Here is a 26,377-nt window from a genome sequence, read left to right as displayed (position 1 = left end):
ATGTTTTTCAAGCAGTCCTAAGTCTTTTTAGCACAAACGAAATGGAGGTTTTGGACACAGTTTTATCTCTCTGTGAGGAGTTCAGCCAGTTCACTGGTGGAATGAGGATTTCTTAATAAATGAGTTGGACTAAACTCATTATCTCTCATTTCCTCATCACCTATAGACACTCCAGGGACCCTATGATAGTTCAGAAATTTGATTTGGTTTATCTGTGACACCATCAATTCTTGTGAAAACATACCCTCCCTTTCATGTAAAATGTAACCAAATGCGTACCAAAGCCCAGTTTGGTGCCACCTGGGGTAAGTGGGCCCAGCAGATGTGCAAGTTAATATTCGTCAGCTATAAATGGGTGGATATGCTCATTTTAACATAATATGTACTGTTATATTGTGTTGGAAATGTGTAAGCTTATTTGACTATCAAAAAACAAACGTTACATTACTACAAAGTCTATTTGCCAGAATGATGGTAAGTTTTATTTGATGGGAAAATATCTTCTTACGCCACTTTTATTGTCTCACCAAAGAAAGTTCAAGACTGATTTAATCATAAATGCACTATAAATGCATATTTTTAAAATAATTTTCAGAATGGGCATAGGAAAATTATATAAAAAACATTTATATATTTTTTTAATGTTTACAAGTGCACTCCAACACCAGCTATAACACAACATTTAAAAACTATTTAATTCCCAACTCATTGCATAGTAATACTTGGCCATCATCACTTTTTTATAGTATCATTTCCAACATGCATGGAACAGCTAAGGAATACCGTGTTGTATTAATGAAGATGGTAAATAGACTGGTTCACATGTGGCACTCTTATACTTCACAAGTAGAGTAGCTCTTCTTTTTTTCTATGTCTAAGTGCTTTTGTCTAACATTCACACTAAGATGAACACGTCAGGGATGACTTGGAGTGCAAGGATACATTGGCATGCAGACTGGAGCATGGCCCCACTAAACTTCTTGATTAGTAAATGACCTGCTCTGAATCTTGAGCTACCCAGATGAAAGAGTCTGTGTTAAGATTTACAATGGGTGGTAGGTGGCATAATTTAGTTAGGTGGTCCATAAGGCCTCAGTGACACCTAGAGATCCTCTGGCAACCTCTGGCTGCTAGGGAAAAACATGCGTTCCCTGAATGGTTGGTAAGCGGTTGCTGGCCTTTGCAAGGTGAAATCGGTTATCAAAAGGATGATGCACCAAACACCTCTTTGTGATTCCTTTGGTCAATAGCAGGTTGCTGCAGCTGTCTGAAGTTTGCATGGAAGATGCAAACACTTGCTAACTACTAGCCGAACTTTAGTGAAACTTGGAAAAAATGCAACTCAAACTGAATTTCACCACTGCTGGGATAGCAGCAGTTAGCCAGCAGTTGGTGTCATCCATAGCTAGCTAACTACAGGCAACTGTAGGGTGACCAACTGTCCTCTTTTCCACGGACATGTACCCTTTTCATGTTCTGTCCGGGGCGTCCGGGGGGATTTTCGAGATGGATGAAAATGCCTGGGTTTTCCTATTGGCCTACAGAGGACGCATATGTGTGACGTCATCCCCGAGCTGCTGCTTTGTGAGTGATTGTTCTGGGCTTACAGATGGGACAGATGATGTTTAAAAGATGTCAAAGTGCAAATGCATCTTTTCAGACGAACTGCAAAAGAAATTTCCCTCGTCCCGGTACTGGTAATTTTTCTTATACAGATGAGGCATCATTACTGTAGCATTATTTAATTCCAGAGGTTTTTAAGTTATTTTTTTTGCACTTGTTGGCTTCTAAAAGCCTTAACACAGAGAAGGCATCGTTTAAATATGTTAAATATGTTTCTTTAAGCAAACAGTATTATTAAAGTTCTTCATGACTGGGCCAAGTGTCCTCTTTTTTGGAAATCAAAATATGGTCACCCTAAGCAATTGAAACAATCTGTTAGCGACCAAAGCAATCTTATATACCTCTCTGTGACCAGTTTCACCTAGCGACTGCCAGCAACCACTGGTTAACTATGGAATACACATTTTTCCCTAGTAACTCACTGACTCATCCCTAGGGCTGTCTGACAGGGGTTTAGCTATTGATTTCACAGACTTTTTTCTGGCGACTAGTAGTTGCTGGGGGGAGGGGGTCACAGATTAGTCTCAAACTCTTCTTCTGCATCATGCAAAATACCAGCAGAGCAAATTTGCCTGCTGTCTCTCTGTGTCAGTTTCAGTCATTTAGGAGCCTATTGACGATCATAAGACATCCCAGCACGTATGCAAATCATGACACCTAGGAGTCTGGGCAAAACATTTGTATGTAATGAGTTGGGAATGAAAACAGGCTGTTTAAACATTTGCCTTATTTATGTCAATTATCAGGGTACAAAGAAAAAGGGGAAATGATCTGCAATACATATATATATATATATATATATATATATATTAGGGGTGCAACGATACTCGTATCGATATTGAACCGTTCGATGCAGTGCTTTCGGTTCGGTACGCATATGTATCGAACAATACAAAATTTTTAATTTATTTTATCAACTTTTCTTCTGACGATGCTGTCTGTGTTGAGAGCTCACTGGATCTGCGTTCGACTACTCCGCCTAGGCTGCACTGTCAAGCGCAGATCCACTGAGCGCAGCGCAAGCTAGCAAGACAGAAGCTAAGCTCGTTGCAACATGGCAAATTGAACCTCCCCCATCCTCATTCAGATCTGGCCTTTGGAACTATTTTGGTCTTCATGTGACGTATGACCCTGAAGGTAAGCTCGTCATGGACAAAAGTAAAACAGTATGTCGGATGTGCCACGCAATGCTCAATTACATTGGTGGTAACTAGTGCGTTAGCGCAGTTTGCTCGTTAATGTGTTGACGCCGTCCAGCCCCACGCAAGGGGCGATCCGCGATAGCTCATTAACGGAGATTTGCCGTGTTGTGGCGTTAATGTCAATGTCAGCATGCGTGCTTGTTGTTTTTGTCTGCTTCCACTTGTCTTTGCACTAGGGTGATGTCGGCGTAAATGTGCAGTCATATTCATTGTGTTCCCACTAGTGCTGTCAGCGTTAATCTGAAATGACATTAACGCCATAACGTGGCAAATCTCCGTTAATGAGTTACCGTGGATCGCCCCTTGCGTGGGGCTGGACGGCGTCAACACGTTAACGAGCAAACTGCGCTAACGCACTAGTTCCCACCAATGTAATTGAGCATTGCTTGGCACATCCGACATACTGTTTTACTTTTGTCCATGGCGCTTACCATCAGGGTCATACGTCACATGAAGACCAAGATAGTTCCAAATGCCAGATCTGATTGAGGGCGGGGGAGGTTCAATTTCGGGTAGCGTTGAGGCAGCTGCCATGTTGTAACGAGCTTAGCTTCTGTCTTGCACTGCGCTCAGTGGATCTGCACTCGACAGTGCAGCCTAGGTGGAGTAGTCGAACGCAGATTCACTGAGTGCTCAACACAGACAGCATCGTCAGAAGCAAAGTTGATAAAATAAATAAAAAATTTTGTATTGTTCGATACATATGCGTACCGAACCGAAAGCACTGTATCGAACGGTTCAATATCGATACGAGTATTGTTGCACTCATAATATATATATATATATATATATATATATACACATATATATATATATATATATATATACACATATATATATATATATATATATATATATATATATATATATATATATATATATACTTAATCACTGTGTTTTAGGATTGTTAGCAGTCAGTTTTTGCTCTCATGGCTTCTAAAGTGCAAGCAAAGAAACGACATGCAGGCAGTCACGCCCTCAAGTGTCTCAGACAGTGTCGAACAAGAGTTTGGAGGGCACGACTTTATCAGCTATGACAGACACACCTCACATTCATCAGATTTAAAGCCTTACAGAAAGAAAGACGTGAGGTGTGTCATCCCAGGTATTAACAGAAATCTGCCCTTTGGCACAGCTCCATTCTCACTAGATTGATGAACACTTCTAATGCCCCAAGGTGTCTGCAGAATGGATGTGCATTGATCTCAGTGCGCTCTGTCTGTGGGCAATACAGTACAGGGTTTGTGTGTGTGTGTGTGTGTGTATATGTGTGTGTTCTCATTTATGGTTTGTTACCAGGCAATACTGAGACAGAGTTGATGTACGTGACTATATTTCTGTATAAAATGTTACAGAAGTGCCATTGCCCAGCAGGAGAAAGAGCAGAGCAGAGCTGTGTCACCTTGGGCTTGACACCAAATTCACTGCTGCATCATGGGAGCAAAAAAACAAAAAAACTTTGGATGGAGGGCAAAAAAACACCCCAAACAAACAAATGGAGCAGCTTTTTCTGTCCTCTCTATCTTCCTCTCTTTCTCAGTCTCTTACAAAGATAAAGGGTTAAAGAGATGTTCAGCTACATTCATTATATTCTTCCGGTAATGGCTAACAGTAAGTCACCAAGGACCATTAATAGTTAAAGAGGACTATCTACTTACAGCAGAAATTTCCTCATCCTAATACTGGAGAAGGGATTACTACATAAAATGACACCTTGGCACCACACCAACTCCAAGTCATATTTTTTTAAATCTTTTTTTTGTTTTTTTTGCAAAGCTACAATAACAGTCATATCTACCATCACATAAATAGTTTACCAACAATAAGCAGAGTGCCTATTCAGCCTACAGCAGTCTGCGAGCTTGGACGTTGGATGACTCGATCTTCCACAGCGAGTGTCGACTTGGAGGTGACCTGCACTGCTAGGGTGAACTCAGCACACGCAAGGAAAAGTCTGGGAGGGCTGCTCGTTTTATGAAAGCCCTACTTAACATGCCGTTGAGACTCTTCTGCGTGTTAAACTGGAAATGACAGCGCTGTTTTACATTGCTTGAGAAAGAGCGTGAGGATCATGTGGCAGTGGGCACACTGTCAGTGGCTCTGCCTGAGTGAATCACCCCTTGAGGTGAGATGTTTAGTGCCCACACTCTTACTGGAACTTTGCCTTTTGGAAATGACTCCCAGCAGCAAAAGACACAGCTGTTCGAAGCTCTTCATCGGTAGCGTGCAGCAGGGCCCGCAGTAACTTTGACGCCCCACAGAGGACTTGTTTTTATAGTTTTGTCAGTTTATATGTTACAAATGGTGGCTCATACTGAGTGCTAGATGGTCGTGATGTCTTTTTATCAGTCTACAGCCATCAGTTACTTACAGTAGATTTAATTTTTTTGCATGAAGGAAACCATCAACACCTATTCAGTGCTGGTCGCTGCTTTGTGAATACTTTTTTGAACATCAGAAGCCTTGCTGGTTGTTTTTCCACCTTGCTTTGCTCAAAGGTAGTTGAACCGTTTGCTCACTAGGTGTTTTGACATTTTCAAGCCTTAAAAGATACAGGCAAAGCTGGTCACCATCGAGACAAGCCTGAATACACCCGCTGCCCCACCCCTCCAGTGATTGAGGGTAGGGGAAGCAACTCGTGGCTAAGAGCTCAAGAGGAAATGCAGATGGGCTTCCCATTTTTGTCATACTGGTACACCAGCATCTTGATGCAGTGGGAGTTGGCTGGTGAGATCCAGGGACTGCTTGTGATGGAGAAGTTGTGGCTGGCGTAGAATGGCGGCGGCTGCTTCCGGCAGTGGACCAAGGCTCGCAGCACATTGGCCGCCATGCTTCGGAAACGCTTGCTGATGAAGCAGTAGAGGAAGAAGTTGATCCCGGTGTTGAGCAGTGCTAGCATGTTTGCCAGATCCGTGAGTACATGGAGCAGGCGGCTGGCAGTTTGTGATGCCGGAGGAGACGAGTAGAAGTGGTAGAGGATCACGAGGGTGCGCGGTGCCCACAGAACAGCAAAAATGGAGGTGATGGCGAGGAGGATGGCGGTGGTCTTGCCGGTTGAATAACCACGCAGACGGAAACAGCTACGGCGTCTGCGCAGCTTACGCACAATGACGGCATTAAGGGAGAAGAAGACCGTGCAGGGTAGGAGGTACACGGTGGCACAGTGGGCCCACACAAGGACGTGCTGGGCCACCGTTCTTTTGTCGCCCTCTTCTCCTCCTCCTTCTCCTTCTCTTCCGCCCCCTCCTCGGTCACTACTACCCAGTCCAGGAAGGCTGTGCCAAAACTCAGGCCACCAGTAGTAGGGAGCTGCAGAGACCAAGCATCCAACGTAGACGGCGAATATCACTCTGCGTGTGCGGGCTGGGTAGGAGACCGTGTGGTAGCGCAGAGGGTGACAAACAGCGATGTAACGATCAATGGTAAGAGGCACGGTGATCCAGATGGAGGTGTGGATGGAGGAAAACTCCAGCACCTGAACTGCGTTATTTAATGACGGAGGCAGCGGCGCCGCCAAAATAAAATCCTCCAATATAAAGTCAACAAAAACAATGAGGAACAGAACGAGGATGTCGGCGGCGGCCAGAGCCAGGAGATAATTGTAGGAGGACTTCTGACGACGCAGCACCAGCTGGGACAGGATTACCACAGTCAGGATGTTAGCTAGGAGGAGGAGGGAGGGGGATGCGGACAGGTGATTGAAAGAAGATAGAGGAAATAGGGAAATGATGAGGAAGGAAAAAGTATGATGAGATCGGGAAAAGGTATGGGCATGGGTTAGGGCAGGGAGAAAACAGAGAAATTGAGTGTTAGTGAGCAGATAATTGAAAGCGCTAGCAATAAACAAGACAGCAACAGAGAGGGAGTTGATAGTGATGTGTCAGTCGCGAACGAAACGGCTCTTAGAGCCGGATCTTTGACGTGAACGACGCGAGCCGGCTCTTTATCGCGAGCCGTGTTTTTTTTTTTTTTCTTTCTCGCACCCTCTCTCGCACTTTTTTCCGCTTTGTGCTTTGCACTGGGAAGAGGGGGGAGGGGCGATAGTTACACTCGCAGTAGCACAGGAACAGAGCGGGAGGGAGAGACAGAGAAAGAGAGCCAGGGACAACAACGTCACATTAGAAAGGTATAGTAATCATCCACAACTATTTTCAGTTGCAGATGATAAAGGATTCAGAAAGTTTGTTCATGCAGGTCCATATGACAGAGAATATGCATGTTCTTTTTGTTTTCATATTTTAATTTATATTTAATTGTGTTGTGGTTTGCAGTGTTTTGTGTTGTTTCACTTTAAATTGGTTTAAAAGGAAAAAGCTGAAAATTTAAATAGTTAAAAGTTGAAATGTGAATAATTGGGTTTGTATTATATGATTTATTTATTACATTTTATGTGGAGTGAATAAATAAAAGTATATTTACGGTGACCCCTAGAGACAAAGCACGTACAAACTTCAAAACACGTACAAAAGACAACAGAAGTGCTCCAGGATGCTAGGCGCAGTGTTGAGCTTTTGTTACCTAGTGGTTACCTAGTGAATATATATGAGTGCTTGTGTATAAATACACAAACAATACACATATGCTTTCAGTTGTGTAATTTAAGTGATCTAGGTAGCTCTGTTTTGGAAGTTCAGTTAAAGCTAGAAATGTGTTTTGGAGTTTGTACGTGCTTTGTCTCTAGGGTCCACCGCATATATTTATATATAAACATATATAAATAAAACCACTTTTCGGAGCCGAAAGAGCCGGCTCTTTTTAGTGAGCCGAGCCGAAAGAGTCGGTTCTCTAAAAAGAGCCGGAAATCCCATCACTAGGAGTTGATAGCAATAGAGATACTGCAGACAGGTAGGTGCTAACACAAGCTCAACACAAAAAGCAGACACCAAAATTAGGAGGCTAGAAAATTTAAACTGAGCAAAAAAGAAAGCACATCAACAGCACCACCTAAAAGCAGGTGTAAAAGCATGCCGAGTGAACTCTGTGCCCTGTGACATTTTCTTGCAGTTTCAGTCCACAGTATACAAAAATATTCAATTCTGTCATTATTCCCAGACAGTGTTTTCCATGTTCAAACAGCTCCTATTCTGTAAACCTTCTCTGGTTTATTGATCCCCTTCATCTACACCTGCTGTGTGATTCCAGCAGCACCTGCCTGTGCCTTTGGCCAAATTGTTATCTGCAATAAAGAGCGAACCCACAACAAAAACAGGAGGGCAGCGTGCAGCATCGCAGCCTTGGCAATTTGCTGAGTTCACTACTATGTGCCATCCTGCTGCCGGCAATTTCGGTCCTAAAACAAAGCACAAGGGCACCCCATCTCTCCATTTGCCTCTGTTTTCAATTTTTATTCCATGTGCCCAACAAGCTCCATAATAACTTCTCATCCAGCCTGCCAAGTTTCTCTCCCAGCTGATTTATTACGCATTTGTTTTACAGGTAAATACCCAAGATGGAGTGCAAAAAGGCCTGAATGTGATTTAGCTCACGACTGCATTTAGTCTGACTGCTGTGCATCTGAGAGGCACCAGCACAGCTTTCTGGCTCTCACGTGGACCTGCACATCCCATTTCTCCAATCAGTGCAAATTGCACATTGCTCCCAAGATAGTCCCATCACGTCAGCAAGGTTTATAGGCCTCACTCAAACCCTTCCCAAACTTCGAGGGCACAGCACACAAAATCCATGCTTGGCTTACTCTGTAATATGAATGGAAGTAAAGACTGAGACAAAGACTAAAATCAGTGAAATGAATCATCAGCATTGCTGGTACATTTTAAAATTGAAAACATTTCATCACCATGAGTGCGAGGAAGGAGGGTACTTAATTTGACAGTTCAGTACACATCGTTTAATTGATTAACTGCTCATTCCTGTTTGTCTAATAAAATCTAATTGGGGACCTATACTTCCACTTATTTTTTGTTACTTCTGTGAGGTGGCCTCCATGTGCTGGTGTAGCGGGTGCAGTGCCTAGCCTCAAAGGTATTGATCAAAGCTGAATTCAAATGAGACCTTCTGGGATGCTACGTGTCTGTAGATCTGACATGGTCCCTGGGTCTTGGAGGAGTATTCTTGGATCCTTTTGTTTTGGGCATAATTCATACTCAGATTTTATCCTGTGTTACTTTCGAAAATTAGGCTTTCTGTGTTGTTTATATCTGTATTTTATGTCTTACTAACAAAAAACCTGCCCTACGGATGGTTTTTGCCAAGTCTGTGGAACTTTTTCACGTCATTTATATGTGAAAACACATCATGTTGTTCTTTTTATCGTCACTTTCTCACTCTATATAGTCAGATGGAAAAATCAGCTATTTGTAAATACCAAAGAATGAATAATCTTTGCAGGCTATATCTTCACTGTATAAGAAAAAGCAATTACAATTACAGGCCCTATTAGCATTACTGTTTGATAAACATTTATTTACAGATATGAATGAGAACACATGACACTTGACTAAAATTTGCTTAGCAAATTGTACAACATGCATGTAATGTAGATGTAATGGCACAGCTCATTTTGAGATCAGCTGCTACACGTAATCATACGTCTATAATTAATCTCTTCATCCTGGTATTCTATGGCAAATGCCAATGGGGCTCCATGGTGCCAGGCAGTGAGTACAGGGCCCTCAGCCCACTCTCATGTAGTCGGTTTCTGATTGCTTGGTTAGCCTACTGGTGTGGTGGGAGACACAGCAAACCTTCTGGCAACGGAATTTATTGATGTGCCGTCCTGGTGGAGTTGGACTACCTGCATAAGCTCTGTAGGGACCAGGTATCGCCTCATGCAACCAGCAGTGACACTAACCCTAGCCAAATGCAAAACTATTGAAAAAACAGTCAGAAAAGATGACAAGGGGGGAAAAAATGGGAGCGGCCTCTGCTTATTTGTGTTTTTTCATTCCTGTTGTTTCATTGTTGCCCCTCTACTGCACCTGTTGGTAATTTAATTAGCACCAACGCATCTGAAACGAATCCACTCTGCTAGTTGACTGACTAGGCAGATATTACAGAAGGTTAACAGAATTGATGCTATACTGTGATTTAGGTGTCCCTTAATTTTTTTGTGCAGTGTATTTCACCATCAACACAGCCTATTATGACACTGATCAATAGTGCCACAGATTAGATACAGGACTGGGAGGAGATCCCCCTAGGACCCAACCCATCATCACCTCAGAGACATGCCCAGATGTTGTGCATATAGATAGATGGGTGGCTAATCCAACCCTCAAAGGGATGAGGATTATGACTTTCACTGCTACGCCTACACAATGTATGTCAGTAAAAAGGTTTTGGCTTGAATACTTTGTTCGTCACGATACAATGTGAGCTTTAGGTTTTCTCTTGCTTTTTCTTTCAGGCATCAAATAGTGTAATTCTTTGTGATCTGTAGACTTACTTCAACAAATCTGATTTAAACTCAATGCAAAACAAATTTGTGATATTCTTGAGGTCTTCTCAACCGGCTCAATGCATTTCTCTTGAAATATTTACTGTTTATTTCTACACATTTTTCAGTATTAGTTTGCTAACAGTTATCTTCTGCTTGCTTAATTGGTGCATTGCTACCTGTGGTTGTTGTTGTTTTTAAATACACCAGTGCCACCAACTACACACTAGAAGAATAGATTGCAAGCATCAGTAGGGCTGCTTATCAACTAAATGGGTTTCTAAGTGAAAAATGGACTTTCTCCTAAAAACTGTGCTGCATAATGCTCAGGATACCTTTAATGGACTCTGGCTATCAACTTTCATAACCAAGGTTATCTATCTTCCTGAAACGCTGATGCTGACATTTTGAAAATAAATGTTATTTTTCCCTGAAAGCGATGATCCGTGAATTCTGTTTGCTACCACTTTATTTGAAGGGGTGTCACCCTGAGCCATGGGATGAGTCTTTTTTGATGTTTATGGTCGATGTCAGTGAGTGTTTTTAGGTCATTTATGTTATTTTAAACTAATACCAAAATGGTTTGAGACATCAATGTTATGATAACATGACATTACCAAAGATTAGGTTACTGTACAACCGGGGTTTTATGCCTTGTTCAACCTGCACCGCTGTAGCTGAGGTCAAAGAAAACATTCAAGGCACTTCAAGTAAAGTCTTACCTTCTGTTCTGATAATATTCAGTGAAGGCAGCCATTTATTTAATGCATTTGAACCTTTTTTTGTCCTCATAGGAACGTAAGTGCAGTGTGAAATTCAGAGACACGTTTTGAGTCACTTGTTTCCAGTTTATCCAGAGATTTCTATTTCATGCTCTATTAGTTCAATAACCTAACTAACGATAAAATACACACAACATTGCATGTGTGCTTTGCTGTTGCTGCATAACCCTCTTTAAGTCAAACCTGCTGGAGACACGTAAACATTACACTTTACACAACAGCTTCACAGACATCAAAGCACTCAGTGGCAGTCACAGTCCACACAGTGTGTCTGTGTGTGTGTGTGTTCTGTGATCCTTGTGCCTCCCTCTGCAGTAAAAGATCTGGGATTGGATTAAATATGGCAGCTTGAAGTCTGGTACATCACACTTCACAGCCTCTGCCACTGTCAACTGATTAGAAATTACAAAGCCAGCTCTGGATAACGACTAAAGTTGTGCAGAGGATGTGCAGCAGACGACACAAACGCACATACAGATACATGTGCGGCTCCACAAATGTGCATAAAAAATACACAGATCATTAGGGAAGCACCAATTCATTAACAATCTATCAATAACCACAAATGAGATGTCAAAGCTGCTCACAACACCCAACAACTTAACACATATCAGTCACATCACAATTGCACAGCTCACTATCCTCTCCATAGCTGAGTTGCTTTCGTCTTAAATCTTGTCTGACTGTGTCATCGATTCTTTGAGTTTAAAGCTGCTTGTTGTTGTTTTTGATTTTAATTTTGGTAGATCAGTCCAGATTACACAACTCAAATCAAACAGTAAGAGATGTGGTACTTAATCGTTTGTGCTATGAGGTGTATATTAACCCCAAATGAGAGACAGTATAGCGATTTTGTGTCATGTGAAGGTGTTTTAATCTTTTCCCTTTGATTTGACAAAACTTTAATAACAAAAAAACCCTTGATTTTCTTTTTATTTGACTGTTGGCAGTTGATTTGGGTAACGGGGGTCAAATTTGGTTGGTTGCTCCCAGTTACTGGGCACAGTGTCGTTGCTGTTTGCAGGACATTAAGTCAAAGTCAGCACATTGATTTTTAGACCAAAAAAAACATTTGGATCTTGGTAATCGGCTAACTGAGTTACTGTCTGAAGGAAAAATGTCATGTCCTTCTTCTGGCTTCTTAAACGTCTGGCTTTGCTATATTTTTTTGTCATTCATAGCATTTTGAATACATGTGGGTTGGGATTATTGATCAGATAAATTTTACTTTAGGTTAACAAGCCAACAATGCTCAGGGTCTAGGAGATGTCACTGGGGTCATACTGACATAAAAGTATACTTAGTGACACCATGATTTTATTTATATGTAGGCTAATTGCTTTTTGTTTTGCTTCCTTACTCAGTGTAACATTGTCTTTTGTACTTGTCTAGTCACATGACTCTTAAGTACTTTTACTTTATTACGGTCATCACATCATCTTTTTTCCAACTCAGAAATGGCTTTATTTGGATGAGAGGACATTAGTAATCTGCATCCATAACTGTATGAGGACTCAAAATTTCACTCACTCGGCTGTACTTTACAGCAAGCTATACCTCAACTGACAACAGCGGCTTAAGATGACCGCATTGGTAGCACTGTTAACCATCGCTGTGAGTCCATCGCCATTACAGTGGTGCTGAGGGCTTGCCAGACAGTATTTTCCTTAGCGATAGGCCTCATGACTCAGACAAAACCTCCATATCTGAGCTGATATAGGAATTGAAAAAAATGGGAATTGGAAGCAAAGAAATCATTGAGTTGTTTTCAAAGTTTTCACCAGAAATTAATTATTTTTCAAGCTATATAATCTGGTAATTTCTGAGCTTTTGCGCTAATACAGTATCATTCAAATGGCAGAAAAAATCCACTCCTGTCTTCAACCTACCACTACTGCAAGGTTACAAAAATTGAGAGTTGGATGACCTGAAAAAAACAACACTGAAGTCTGGCTTGTGCTCTTGTGCTGCCATTCGTGAAGGTGACAACAGTGTGAATAATGAACTCTTTAGTCACAGCCCCCTGTCACTCCAAACAGCCACACCTGTAGCAATGTATAATGTTAATCCTGCAATTTAACCAGACAGCAGCTGGTGAGTGTTTTTAATCAGTGTGTTCCATGCAAACTATGGGGAACATCAGGAATCTGCTACCGAGCAAAGCAATCACAAGGATGTTTTCATGAAGCAGTCAAGGAATGCACGATTTTTCCTTAGTGACTGGTGGTTGCCAGGGAGTCACTGACCAATCTGTAGACCTGTGTAACTGGGGCTTAAGCAATCCATTTCCTGGGGACTGTCATCAGTCACTGGGAAATGATTGGTCTTTTTTTCCCACTTGATGCTACCAGATCTAGGGGAAATGTGGACCAGCAGCAAGTGGCACACAGGCTAGAGAGCACTGCGTAGCCAATTATAAAAAAAACTGGATTAATAGAGAGGACACCGAAGTTAGCGTCTTGCTCATTTATTTCTGGGCTACCATTCATTCACTCAACCTATACACACAGTACAAGTCACATTAAACCAAGCATTCTTCAAATAGTTACAGAATGCAAACTTTCAAAAGCAAAAAACGCAATAATTCAAAAATAATTTTACTTATTCAAATACTCATAACTTAAAGAAAACACAAAACCCGGCTGAAGGATAACTTACAGCATAACTCAAATAGCTCATTTAATGTTCACACAACATTCGCGCCATATACGCTATTACTCTTGAACGTATTGTTACCAGAGCGTAAATACAACATGGCGGCAGAGAACCGCAAATGCCATGCTCATCGAATCACAGGCTTTTCCCTTAACTCATGTACTCAGTACTGTCTGGTTAACACTAGGACAAACTCTACAACACATTTTCTGCAGCTGCAGGTTGCTTCTATCACAACGCACACCTGTGTGACTGGGGCCTTATCTACCTGACCTTATACCGTCACCATGATTGTCATGCAATCAAATAAATGAATGAGATAGCATGATGTGGTTAGCGTTCATGTGTCTGTAAAATCTCTATAGACACCAAAACAGTTTTTTTCTTTTACTGTGAAACCTTGGAGTCATTTTTGACCAGGATATGTCCTTCAACGCACATATTAAACAAATATGTAAGACTGCGTTCTTCCATTTGCGCAACATCTCTAAAATTAGAAATATCCTGTCTCAGAGTGACGCTGAAAAACTAGTTCATGCATTCATTACTTCCAGGCTGGACGACTGTAATTCATTATTATCAGGATGTCCTAAAAACTCGCTGAAAAGTCTTCAGCTAATCCAAAATGCTGCAGCAAGAGTCCTGACAGGGACTAGAAAGAGAGAGCATATTTCTCCTGTTTTGGCTTCCCTTCATTGGCTTCCTGTTAAATCCAGAATTGAATTCAAAATCCTGCTCCTCACATACAAGGTCTTAAATAATCAGGCCCCATCTTATTTTAATGACCTTGTAGTACCATATCACCCTATTAGAGCACTTCGCTCTCGCACTGCAGGCCTACTTGTTGTTCCTAGAGTATTTAAAAGTAGAATGGGAGGGAGAGCCTTCAGTTTTCAGGCCCCTCTTCTGTGGAACCAGCTTCCAGTTTGGATTCAGGAGACAGACACTATCTCTACTTTTAAGATTAGGCTTAAAACTTCCCTTTTTGCTAAAGCATATAGTTAGGGCTGGACCAGGTGACCCTGAATCCTCCCTTAGTTATGCTGCAATAGACGTAGGCTGCCGGGGGATTCCCATGATGCATTGAGTTTTTCCTTTCCAGTCACCTTTCTCACTCACTATGTATTAATAGACCTCTCTGCATCGAATCATATCTGTTATTAACCTCTGTCTCTCTTCCACAGCATGTCTTTCATCCTGTCTTCCTTCTCTCACCCCAACCGGTCGCAGGAGATGGCCCCGCCCCTCCCTGAGCCTGGTTCTGCCGGAGGTTTCTTCCTGTTAAAAGGGAGTTTTTCCTTCCCACTGTCGCCAAAGTGCTTACTCATAGGGGGTCATATGATTGTTGGGTTTTTCTCTGTATCTACTGTACTATATAAAGCGCCTTGAGGCGACTTTTGTTGTGATTTGGCGCTATATAAATAAAATTGAATTGAAATTGAATTGAAATATAACTACTCTATTTTCACTTCGGTGAAGCTGGACATTTTGATTGGTGTTTATGGGGACTGGTTCGCTCTTAGAGCCTCAAGTGGTGATTCAAGGAACTGCAGTTTTTGGTGCATGCAGCTTGCTTCATCTTTCAACACTATAGCCTCTTTTCCACTACTTGAATTGACTTGATGGGTATTTTAGGGTATTATACAGGTATTTTGGTAAACATAGCTTCTATTCTACGTGTTTGGGGAACATGAACAGCATTTTGGATCACTGAAAACTGAGTTTTCGAAAGAATTCCTGCCATGGTAATAATTTACATGCGTTTATATGTGAACAGGGAAAACCGAGATTTTGTTCTGCAACGTCTAAAGTGTCACACTGTGTGCCATACTATTGTTTGCGGCTTTCGATTGGCCGATATTTCTTCACAGTTTGGGTTCTATTTTTCTGTTGACAGCACCAGAGATATTGTAAATAAATAAAAAAATCCCTATTTGAAAAATATATGCTCCTTTCACGTTATTATTTTTTTAAACTAATTTTGGATTTTCTTTTATTATTGTAGGGTCTCACAAAATAAAGCACCTTAAGGCAACTGTTGTGATTTGGCCCCATATAAATGGACAGTGTTGGGGGAGTAACAGAATACATGTATTTAAAAAACTAAATATGAGTAACTGTATCCATCACAGTTACTGTTTAAATAGGTGATAATTAGAATACAGTTACTTTGTTGAAATAAATGGATTACACGGCGGTCTTTTCCTGTTTCATATGTCTCTCTCTAATTTTGGTAATTCCACGCTGGTGGAAACCCGAACAAAACACACAATATGAGGCTTTAATGTAAGCGTCCTGTTGGTGGCGTCAGTTACACAATAGACCTGAAGCCACCACAACAGAGCCAGCAGTGCACGGGCAGGAATGCATTTCTTACTTGGAAATTCTGACACCACTTCACATTTAAAGAAGAAAAGGATGGGCGAAATCTGACCGTGCAATGCAAACTCTGTTTGCCAGCAACTAAGCTGCTCTCAGCATCAAAAGACTCCACCTCCAACCTAAAGAAACATCTGCTAGTAAGTTCTTTTTAAAAAAAAAAACTAACGTTAGCCTACTGCAACTAACTTGTTTTAGTTGTGGTAGCTACCTGGGTTATGTGCCACTTCAGTATCTCGATGTACTATTGCTGTGTGATTTATTACTATTACTGAAGGCTACTCGCCACCAACCTAACATTGTTAGCTGGTGCTAGCTGGGGTTAGTTCATAGACAGCAGACTGTTAGACTTGATGGATAGCATTAACAACCTGCTAGCTGCAGATAATCATGTGCACTTCTGAAAGCAGACAGAAAGAAAACATATTACTGATACAGAATTAGTTTTCTATACGAGATCACTGCAAAAAGTGCAGCCTTACCGAATGTCCACCCTACTGTTACTCATTTTATATTGAGATTTAAAAATCTAGTTGGTATTGGTATGGCGAGTAAGCTTCAGTCATAGTAAAAAATCACACAGCAATTGTACATTCATGTAGTTGTAAAAAGCGTGACAATATATTAAGTAATCCAAAGTATTTAGAATACTTTGCTCACATTAAGTAACTTAACAGAATACGTTACAAGTATTATGTACTCTGTAGTGGAATAGATTTTAAAAGTAACCTTCCCAACACTGTAAATAGATTTGAGTAGAATAGTGGGGTTAGGTTAAGTGTGAATATGAGTGTCATTGGTTGTCTGTCTGTGATAAGGAAAAGCAGAAGAGGATGGATGAATTAGTTTGTCTTATCACTGCATTTTTATGGGAAAAGTTTATTGCTAACTTTGTGCTGTCTTCCAGATGGAGATCCATTACAAATCAAACACATAATGGACGTCACCTTCAATCCATTGCCTCACGTTCTCTATTGTACCTCTGCCCATCCGTTTTCCTCTCTGTGTACATACTGCTGAACAGAGGGGGAGTGACATAAAATGGAAACAGTGAGGTGTTGACTGTCACAGGCTGGGTATTATTCTGTTTGGGCTCCCCAGCGAGGCAGGGCACTCTACAAACAAACAAAGGGGATCTGTTGAGAGCTTGACATTTCCATTTAGCCTGAGCCACCCTGCACTGGGTTGCCTATTCATTTCAATTGACTCCTGCTCTTTCCGTCGTCTCTGGAGCGGGGGTAGATCTGCTCGGCATTCAGGTGGTATGGGGTGGCACATGCGGGGCTCGTCTCAGCAGGAACAGGGGAAGCCGAGGTGCAGAGAGGTACACCGTGCACGCACAGAAAGGCACATGCGACTGAAAAACATTCACCATCCTTTCCTTTTTTTTTCTTTGTGGGAGAAAAAAATAAGCGTCTCCAGCCGAGAAGAGATTAGAATAACCTGTTGGACGGATAATCGGCTGTTCTGTGTCTGTCTACTTTTGATTGTGTGTGTTTGCACGGGTGACTACTTTGGTGATCTGTGTGCCTTTATGCATGTCTCAGCTCCCCCCGCTGTGCCCCTAATATAACGAGGGACAGGGCCATTGACGTTATTTAGCGGGAAAAGGGAAGGCAGAGTGTGCTCCCTGAGGTGTGTAACGAGGCTGACTCATCCCACCACTAAAGGGACGTGTTCAGCCAGGCTGTCGACAAATGACACAGCACAGTTTAACCCCTCACAACAGCAAGTATAACATAGAGACAGAGAGACTGACACGTTCTTATACAACTGTCATCAAGTTTTCTCACGGGCCCCATGTAAAGCAGAAACAATATTGTAAAACGGAAATTATGATCTAAAAAAAGAGAAGCATTGCATCATTGCAATTAGGGAATTTTTCTCCCCTTTATAATCTTGGAGGAAATCGAGGTTAAGCTTTAATGGCTTTTCCGGAGGCTAATAAGAATAGGGTGAAGTGTGATCTGAGGAAGGTGGCAGGTGAGTGAGCAGGGACAGAGACAGACAGACAGAGAGGTATCGAGGACGGGCGACAGGAGGAAAGGAAGCGAGGCGAGAGACGGAGAGTGGGTGAATATCAAAAGCTTGCTTCAAAGGTCACAGCACTTTGTTCCTGATGACCAGCATTTCCCTTTTGTCTATCTCTAAGTGTCAGACTGGACATGAAGGGTGGCGATTCCTTAATTTCTCCAAACCAAAAAACGGGTGCGTCCCCACTACAAAGCAGTGAAAAGCAAACAGGGAAGATAAAAAATGATGTGTTTTTTTTTTTACAAAGCATTCATTTGCATTCAGTATGGGATTTAAATGCAGTGACAGTCAACCTGATTCCTGATGTGTGAGGTGAGTGCTAACAGAGGATTTCAGAAGAAGCCCAAAGGAGAAATAAATTCAATAACATAAAGCTAAAAATGAGAAAAATCAGAGAAGGGGAGACGGAGATGTGTACTGAAACTGAATATTTAAGTTTAATGGGCATATTAAGAGAAAATAAGCCCTCTCCCTATGTGCTGCTAATGGTATTGATGCGACTGCAGTGCTTTGCTGCCTGCTCACCTTAACAGCCATTCATTTTACAGACAGGCCACAGTGAGTCAAGGTTTGGGCACGACTGTCCTCACATCAAGGCTAAGGCTGCCGCCGGTGATAAGGTGCAGGTATTGTGCACTGAATGACAAAGACCTGCTATTAAAATTTTTAAGGATTAGTCAACTAAATCAGCAATTGTAATGTTCACCTAAGGAAAAATATAGCACGTGTAATTGAGTGTGATGTGTGAAAAGAAAAAAAAGAAGCACATTTGATAATAGATGTGAGGAGGTAAGAAGGGGAAACAGATAGAAGATCAGGAATGTTAAGCATTAAAAGTCATCTAATTAGCCATAGATTTATATGTTACTGCTGTCCAAAGAATCCAAACGACTTACACATACTGAGTTTGCTGTATTCTCTGCAGCCGTGACAGCATTTTGCTGCCTACTGGTCAAATAAAGTCAGTTCTGTCACAGCACATCTCTGATTTATTGCCTCAAGCAACACCTCCCTCCTCTCTAGCCTCCTCTGTTCTCCCGTGCCATCTCTGGCCCATCTCTCCCATAACAAGCTCTCTCTCTCACTCTCCCCCTATCTTTCTCTGCTTTCATAAATCAGTACTTGAAATCTGCTCATGCTTCAGGATATACCCTCACATCCATTTCCTTTGCATGCCCCACCTATTTTAAAAAAACATCTTTAGAGTGATTGGATTTTTATCAACAAGTTACCAACCCACTACAGACGTCCCGCTGCTGGTGCATATTGACAGATCAATAGCTCAAACTGAAAATCGATGGGGGTCCGTCTCTTCATTATCCTAAACAGCGGCTGACAACGGCCCCTTACACTGCAACATGGAGGCAGGGGTTGTTAGTGCTGAACCTTCCCAACCTTTCCCCCCCTGGGTGGATGCAAGAGTGTGAGTGGGAGGAGACGCCTGAACACACTCACACTTGTGAGGAGCTTTGAGGAGGTACCATGCAGAAATGTGAGCACACATATGTTTGTGCACAGGGAGTCAGGGAGGAATCCCATGGGAGCTTTACAGCAAGCGACTGAAAACAACACATGTGATTCTCTTTTCCCACAATGTTGAAAGTAAAGCATCAAAAAGAGCATCATTTTCTGGTCTCCCACTGAAACGGCTGAAGTGCTTTTTCTTTTTACTGAGATAACAGTCTCAGTCTTCCCAAGGTCAAAAATGTGCTACATTCTTTGACAGTGTGCAGACTTGGAGTTGAATTGCTCTACCAGAACATTTATTCAGCTACTGAACATCACAACCATTTTAAGATGCTTTACTCAAGCGTGCAAAGGAGACCTGCTGTGCTAATTTCCAACTCTATATTTTTAAGTGGCATGGCGCAAGTCGCAATTCAGAATAATCTTTACATGTCTTGTGCAGACCCTTAGTTCTTATGCTGACTTTCTTCTAATTCCTTCTTACTGTAGGATTCATGCTTCAGCAGGAAATCTATGGCATAGCTCCATGGTGACTGCAAACCTCTCTGAAACCTTATACTGTAACCTATGGCATAACCTTATGAGCACCTCCTGTGCATTTACTTTTTCACTGCAGTTTTTTAAAATGTATCCGTTAGAGAATAACAATCACCATCTCCATATAAGGAATAATAATCTAATATAATGAGTATAAGGACTCAAAAATGTCAGCACATACCTGGAGAGAGATTGCTGTCAAAACCCAAGACGAAAAAAAAAAAACCCTCAGTAATTTATTTGCTTCTGTCGGCGATGACCACACAGTAGTAAATACATAATGCACCATAACAAACAAAAATGCTGGCAACGATGTCGGCAACTTGTTAAAACTTGGTGCTGGTATTGGATTGATACTTTGGTTTTGTTTTCTAATTTCAGTATTCAGCCCAATGAACTATAAAATAAAAATATATTGTTAATGAAAATTGGGGGGGGGGGTATATAATTTGTGCGTCATGTCTATTTCTTTTATAGCTTAAAGCACATTTAAATAACAGAAGTTGGCCTAGAGTGCTTTATAGACAGGCATGTTTATATTCTAACACTCCCAAAAAATAGATTCAAAATACATGAAAAGCTGTGTTTTGTTGTGTTAACTATACACTGTATAAAGTAAAAATCATAGTGATTTAGTGGTTTTTTAAATGTGTGTTCAGAATTTGCAAACTGCAAATAATGATTCATCTCATAAGTCGGGACACACTGATCTGCCTGATCTACTATTACGGATACTGATATCAGTAATGGTATCAGCAATACTGTCCCTGTTTTTACTTGGTATCTGCTCGATACCAAAACTTGCACAGCACTAAGACTTACATAGGTTACATCGTAGGCTCTGCACCGATTCGCCGGAGAAGTCTAAATCAGGCCTTATTGGCTACCAAAATATTTGAAAACCAAGAACACTTACTGTTACATAGATACGCAGATGCTGTGCTGTGTTGTAGACTGTCTTGTATGGAGTATAATGGGCCGATGTGTAGAATAGCTTTATCTCAACGGGGACAGTGTATCATGAGTTCACTGGATTGTGCGTTACTCCATCATTCAAGCCCAAACACTGTGCTTGTTTTGGTAAAATTATCTTTTATGACTAATTAAATGAAGTTTTAATTGTTAATTATTGGAGGCAATAGAGTTTAATTTAATCTCCTTAGCGGCTTTGTGCCCTGCTGCATTATCTCGGGGCGCAGACATTTCATTAACGCGTTTTGCGTGTTTAATTCAGATGCAGAAGTCTTCAGGCTACGCAAAATGGCTTCTGTTTGCAGAAAGGGCTGATGAATCACCAGGGGAAGTAGGATTTAAAATGTGTAGGTACAGGTCAGTAAACAGCTCCATAAACAACAAATTGTGTTTGAGAAATGTTGGACTGTGTTGGCCCAGACATTAGGGGGACCCTCTCTCGAGGACCCACTTATCACACAGCATTGTTCATTAGCTGATGGCTTCCCACTCCACAATTTGTGTCTCACCGGCGAACGCTCAGAGACATGCTGTACTTCACCTCTGTAATTCCATCATGTCAAAGGAAGAGCCAGAGAAACTACGCTTTCATTGTACTGCTTGCTATGCCACCACACGTCTGCTCTGTCTCAAGCAGTGTGCTGTAGTGAGTGGAGAACGAAAGAGAGCGGGTTAGCGATTAATTAAAAATGTGGCAATTCGTTTCAGCTCTGTCGTCTGTAGCACCCCGAGTCGGGGCTCAGAGGTGCTACTTCAGCCAGCTCGGCTGTTATTAATCTCTCCCTCTCTATTAGTGCTCTGATCTTTCTCTCCTAACTCCACTTTTCTTCTTCTTCTGGGTGTCCGCATCTTCCATTTTTTTGACTCGCTCCCAATTCATCTGCTTTTTGTTCTGCATTTTCAATTCATCATCTCACTATAGGTCACAGTAATCTTTCCCGGCCGCTCCACTTGCGTAATCCCTTTTCTTATCGCCTTCTTCCCGCCTTGCTGTGACCCCTGTCTGCCCGCCGCACTGCAGGTCAAAGTCTGTCTGCACGGATGCGATGCTGCCTCGCTAAAACCTCATTTCAGTTAACTAATGAATCACTGGCTGACGATCAAATTAACAGCCTCCTTTCCTTCCTATGTGTCTAATATGTGTGGTTCTGCGGGTCACGCAGCTACTACTCACACATGCTGCGCTCATGAAACATTCATGATTCAGCTTGAGTGGAACGAGCTGTGTCATAATGATTGAATAAGTCGAACCTGCTGCCGCAAAGTATCAGCCCGCTGCACTCAACTCAGCCATTAATTCAGACGACTATTGTAGGATTGCCTTACACTCTCAGGTTATTGTTACTCAGTGATTAAACAACCAGCTTCAATCCAATTTGTAAAGACGACTCAGCAGCAGAATCAAATACAATTTCGGCAGAAAACGACAGCTAAGTAAATTGCTTGCTCTGCCATCCAGGGGAAACAATTAAGCGAGGTTTGATCAGAAAGAACGACTTTTACTTTTACAAGACAGCAAATCTCTGGAGCGACTGCAGTCTTGGCACGCGAGAGCTTTTCACTTTGCAATGCAGATCTGTTTTGAACCAGCACAGCTTAGCTTGTTGATAACATCTCACTCCCAATCTTTATCAAGGAAAGAGGTTCGGCGCTAAAGAAGATGTGTTAATCGCGAGGATTAGCATGAATAAGGCATCAGAAGTCAGTGCTGCTGTTCACCAAAGTGAGTCCACGTCATGTCAGAACTCCCAATAAATCAGATCATAAAATTGAGGTTAATTAGTGTAACCTCTGAATTATGTTTTACACTCTTTATCCCAGATTGAGTTCAGTTTTTGGGTAAAAGCAGACAGTCCACTGGGTCTTCACCTAATCTCTTATTAGGCTTCAGCACTTTTCCTCTTTCATCTGACCTCCAGGTTTTCTGTCTGTGTCTCAGGCTGTCTCTGTTACAGACACACACCTCACTTTGCCTCCCTGTGTGAGACTAGGTCAGTGCTCATGGATCACGCATTGGGATGGAGACAGTAAATGGGTCTGACAGTGTCTGTGAATGGACTAATCATTCAATGGTATAGACACGAGAAGGCAGTGTCATTAATTCAGGTCATAGAGAAGAGACATGTAACACACACATACACACTCATCCCAGAGGTCAACCCATGAGTCCCACAATTTGTCATGCAAACATACATATGCCAGCTCCAGATTAATAAAAAAGATGTCATCTCTTAGTTTGAGATCAAATGGCTGGGAAATATTGGAAGAGAGTAATTTCACTTATCAGTATGTCGCTCCCTATTATCCCTGAATCTTTCCAAGTAAGAGGCAAAAGCATAAGAAACTCCAAATGGACACAAGCACAGACACATACATGCTTAGTGCATGTGCACCCACAAGTGTTGGCCACAAGGTCAGGCTGATGAATCAACAGTATGTGTGCATGAAGTGACACTCGGGAGCAGCTGTGCACGACACACTCACTTAGTCCTGCAGGTAAGTGCACAACAAATCAAGATGCAACACTGCACGCCACCAAAGCCAGACTGTCATCAAAAAACGTGAGCAAATTAACACAGAATAAGGCATGCAGGTGAAAGAATACACTCATGTGCACGTCTCTTACCTGGTAGGCCAAGACAGAGCAGGACACTATAGTAGATGACGGGTAGTGGTCCGAGAGGGCATCCCTGGGCAGCTTCAGAGGGATTCTGCCCTGTGCTCCAGGTGCTCCCGTTTGGGGAAAAAACAGGGAAGTGGCTGTGCTCCATGGCCTCTTCCTGGTCCTCTTCCTCAGCTGAGCTCAGTGTCAAGAAGCGTGCTGGCCACGAGATCGAACCGCCTGGAAGCCGGTTTTGGGGAGAGGGTGCTCTGTCCTTGGGTGCCAATCAGCATGAGTATGTGTACGTGTGCGTTTGGCAAGACCGCAAGGTTGAGTGAGTGAGTGAGAAGGAGGGAGGAATGGGAAGAGATGGAGGAGAGCGAGACAGGCAGCAGACGGGGGAGATGCGAGGGATGATATGTGTTAGTAGGTGACGGAAAAAGGAAGGTGGCGAGAGGAGCTGAGAGGGAGGCGTGAAGAGGTGAGTGTGAAGGTAGAAGTGGAGAGGGGAGGATGCTGCCTGAGTGTGTGAGCGAGGGGAATGAGAGCGAGTCGGGAGCGCAGCAGGGAGGAGGAGAGAGGGAGGGCAAAGAAGAGGGAAAGAGAAAGGGCAGAAAGAGAGGGAGGGAGAGACGGAGACTGAGAGTGGAGGCAGCAAGCGGGATGAGGATGAGGGGAGGATGCTTAAGGAGAGAAATAGGGGTTTGAGGGCAGAGAACATAAAGAGATCATAAAACTGATGGGGAGCCAGATGTGATAGACGAGAAAAGATAAATGGGGGGTTAAGTCAACTGTGGAAAAGGACATAGTGCATTTGCCCTTGTCATTGTGTTTGTTTTCTGTCAGTGTGTCTCTTCATTGCTTGGTGGCTTTCTGATTGCATATCGAGTTAGGGGACAGATCACAAGCTGGGTCCATTAGTCTTTAAAATGTCTTTACATCCACAAGCCAATTTGCACATCCTGGATGTCACACAGAGTATAATTACATATGACCAGACTTGTGTGTGCATGTAGGTGTGTGTGTGTGGTGGGAAATGGGGGTTGGGATTGGCTGCACAGTCTAATTCTAATGCAGTGTGAACAGTTTGAATCTCCAGCTAAAAGGTGCTAATGAACTCTAGGCTGACACTTAAAAACTCAAGTATTCCACCTTAAGACAGATTCCAATTTCTGGTTCATCAGTTGGTGTGACAGCAGGTCTGCAGCTGCCTGTTATTTTCATTTTCTATTAATCTGTCAGTTATTACAAATGATCCTCTGGTTGTTTGGTGTGTAAAATGATGTGTTTATTCCTCAGACTTCTCAGATATAGTAGACTGTTTTCTCCATCCCACTGATTGCGATGTAGCTGAAACTCTTTGCTACAATATTACAGATAAGTGTTGGACCATTTAATAAATTGCTCTTGAGTTTCAGAAAGAGAGCAGTAATGAGTAATTTCATGTAAGCTGTTCTAGGCTTAAAAAAAGAAGAAGAAAAGAAACCACTGTAACGACCTGTAACTATTTTTCAAATGTTGCCAAGCATGGCAGACTCACGAAAGAGGAGCCTTTGAAATGCTGAGATTAAAAAGACACGGGGATTGTTGTGCTCTGTTTTTGACACATCAAATTTGTCAGAGTTGAGAATTTCAGGAGGTTAAAAAACTGGGTTGTTAGTTTACCCTCTGATCTGCCACGCTGAAAAGGCAGAAGTAATTGTCTAAGTTATTATCAATAGTTGTTGGAGTTTTTCTAATTGCACCAGTACAAAAAGATTTGTTTAAAATTTTTAAAGCGTCTCTCATTTCCATTCAGTCCGCATTCTGCCGTTCTGCAACTGTTATTGACTTACGTTTTATTCAGGTGGAAATTTTAAACAATAGCCTCGAGCTTAGGAACGCTAAAGTTCTTCGTTTAATAAAAGAAAAGAAAAAAAGACTCACAATGACCCATAATCATTCTAATGGAACAGAAAGGAGAAAACAAACAGCTCTTTAGATTCAGTGAACAATATCAGCAAATATATATTTAATTTTTTCTTCTATCAACATTTGTTAACAGAAAGCCCAGTGACTAATTTTTTCACTTTAATTTTTAACATGTACTCTACTTAGGTACAAGTTTGAGGCCATTTACGGTACATTTCTATGATAGATTTTTTTGCAGATCGAGATTTTCATACAAAATTCACTCATCAGTTGTGTATTGCTAGTAGCAGCTTTGACCCTACTTTGCCTTTAGGACTGCTTTAAGTCTTCATAACATAGATTCGGCGAGGTGCTGGAATCATTCCTCAGTGATTTTAGCCCATGTTCACATGATAGGATCACACAGTTGCTACAGTTTTGTCAGGACCACATCCACCACATCCCAAAAGGTGCTTTGTTGGACTGAGATCCGGTGACTGTGGGGCTCATTTGAATATAGTGGACTCATTATTTTGTTTAAGAAATGTGAAATTTGAGATCACTGGGGCTTATTACATGGTATGCTCTGTTGGTGGGAGTAGCCATGAGAAGATGGGTGTAGTGTGGCCATAAAGGGATGGACATGGTCAGCAGCAATACTCAGGTAGGCTGTGGGGTTTAAATGATTCCCAGTTGGTACTAAGAGGCCCAAAGTGCACCAAGAAAACATCCCCAACACCATTGCACCACCAGCAAAATGAACTGTTGATACACAGCAGGATGGGTCCATGATTTCATGTCGTTTCTGCCGCGTACAGCAGGAATGAAGACTCATCAG

The 26,377-nt window shown here is 42.0% G+C and overlaps 1 protein-coding gene across 1 annotated transcript; it reads right to left on the bottom strand.

Annotated features, from left to right (window-relative positions):
- Positions 1–4,575: 4,575 nt before the first annotated feature.
- Positions 4,576–24,190, bottom strand: gpr139 (G protein-coupled receptor 139). The gene is made up of 2 exons (XM_040050737.1): positions 23,674–24,190; positions 4,576–6,488 (listed from the first exon to the last, which is right to left on the bottom strand). Exons 1-2 carry the CDS (start codon positions 23,816–23,818, stop codon positions 5,476–5,478), a joined length of 1,158 nt encoding a protein of 385 aa, XP_039906671.1. The 5' UTR covers positions 23,819–24,190; the 3' UTR covers positions 4,576–5,475.
- Between the last annotated feature and the right edge of the window lie 2,187 nt (positions 24,191–26,377).

This window comes from Simochromis diagramma, unplaced genomic scaffold (genome assembly GCF_900408965.1).
Source record: "Simochromis diagramma unplaced genomic scaffold, fSimDia1.1 OVJJ01000321.1, whole genome shotgun sequence".
Lineage (NCBI taxonomy): Eukaryota > Metazoa > Chordata > Actinopteri > Cichliformes > Cichlidae > Simochromis > Simochromis diagramma.
Note: the sequence above shows the minus strand (reverse complement) of the source record. Positions and strands in the feature narration are given on the sequence as shown.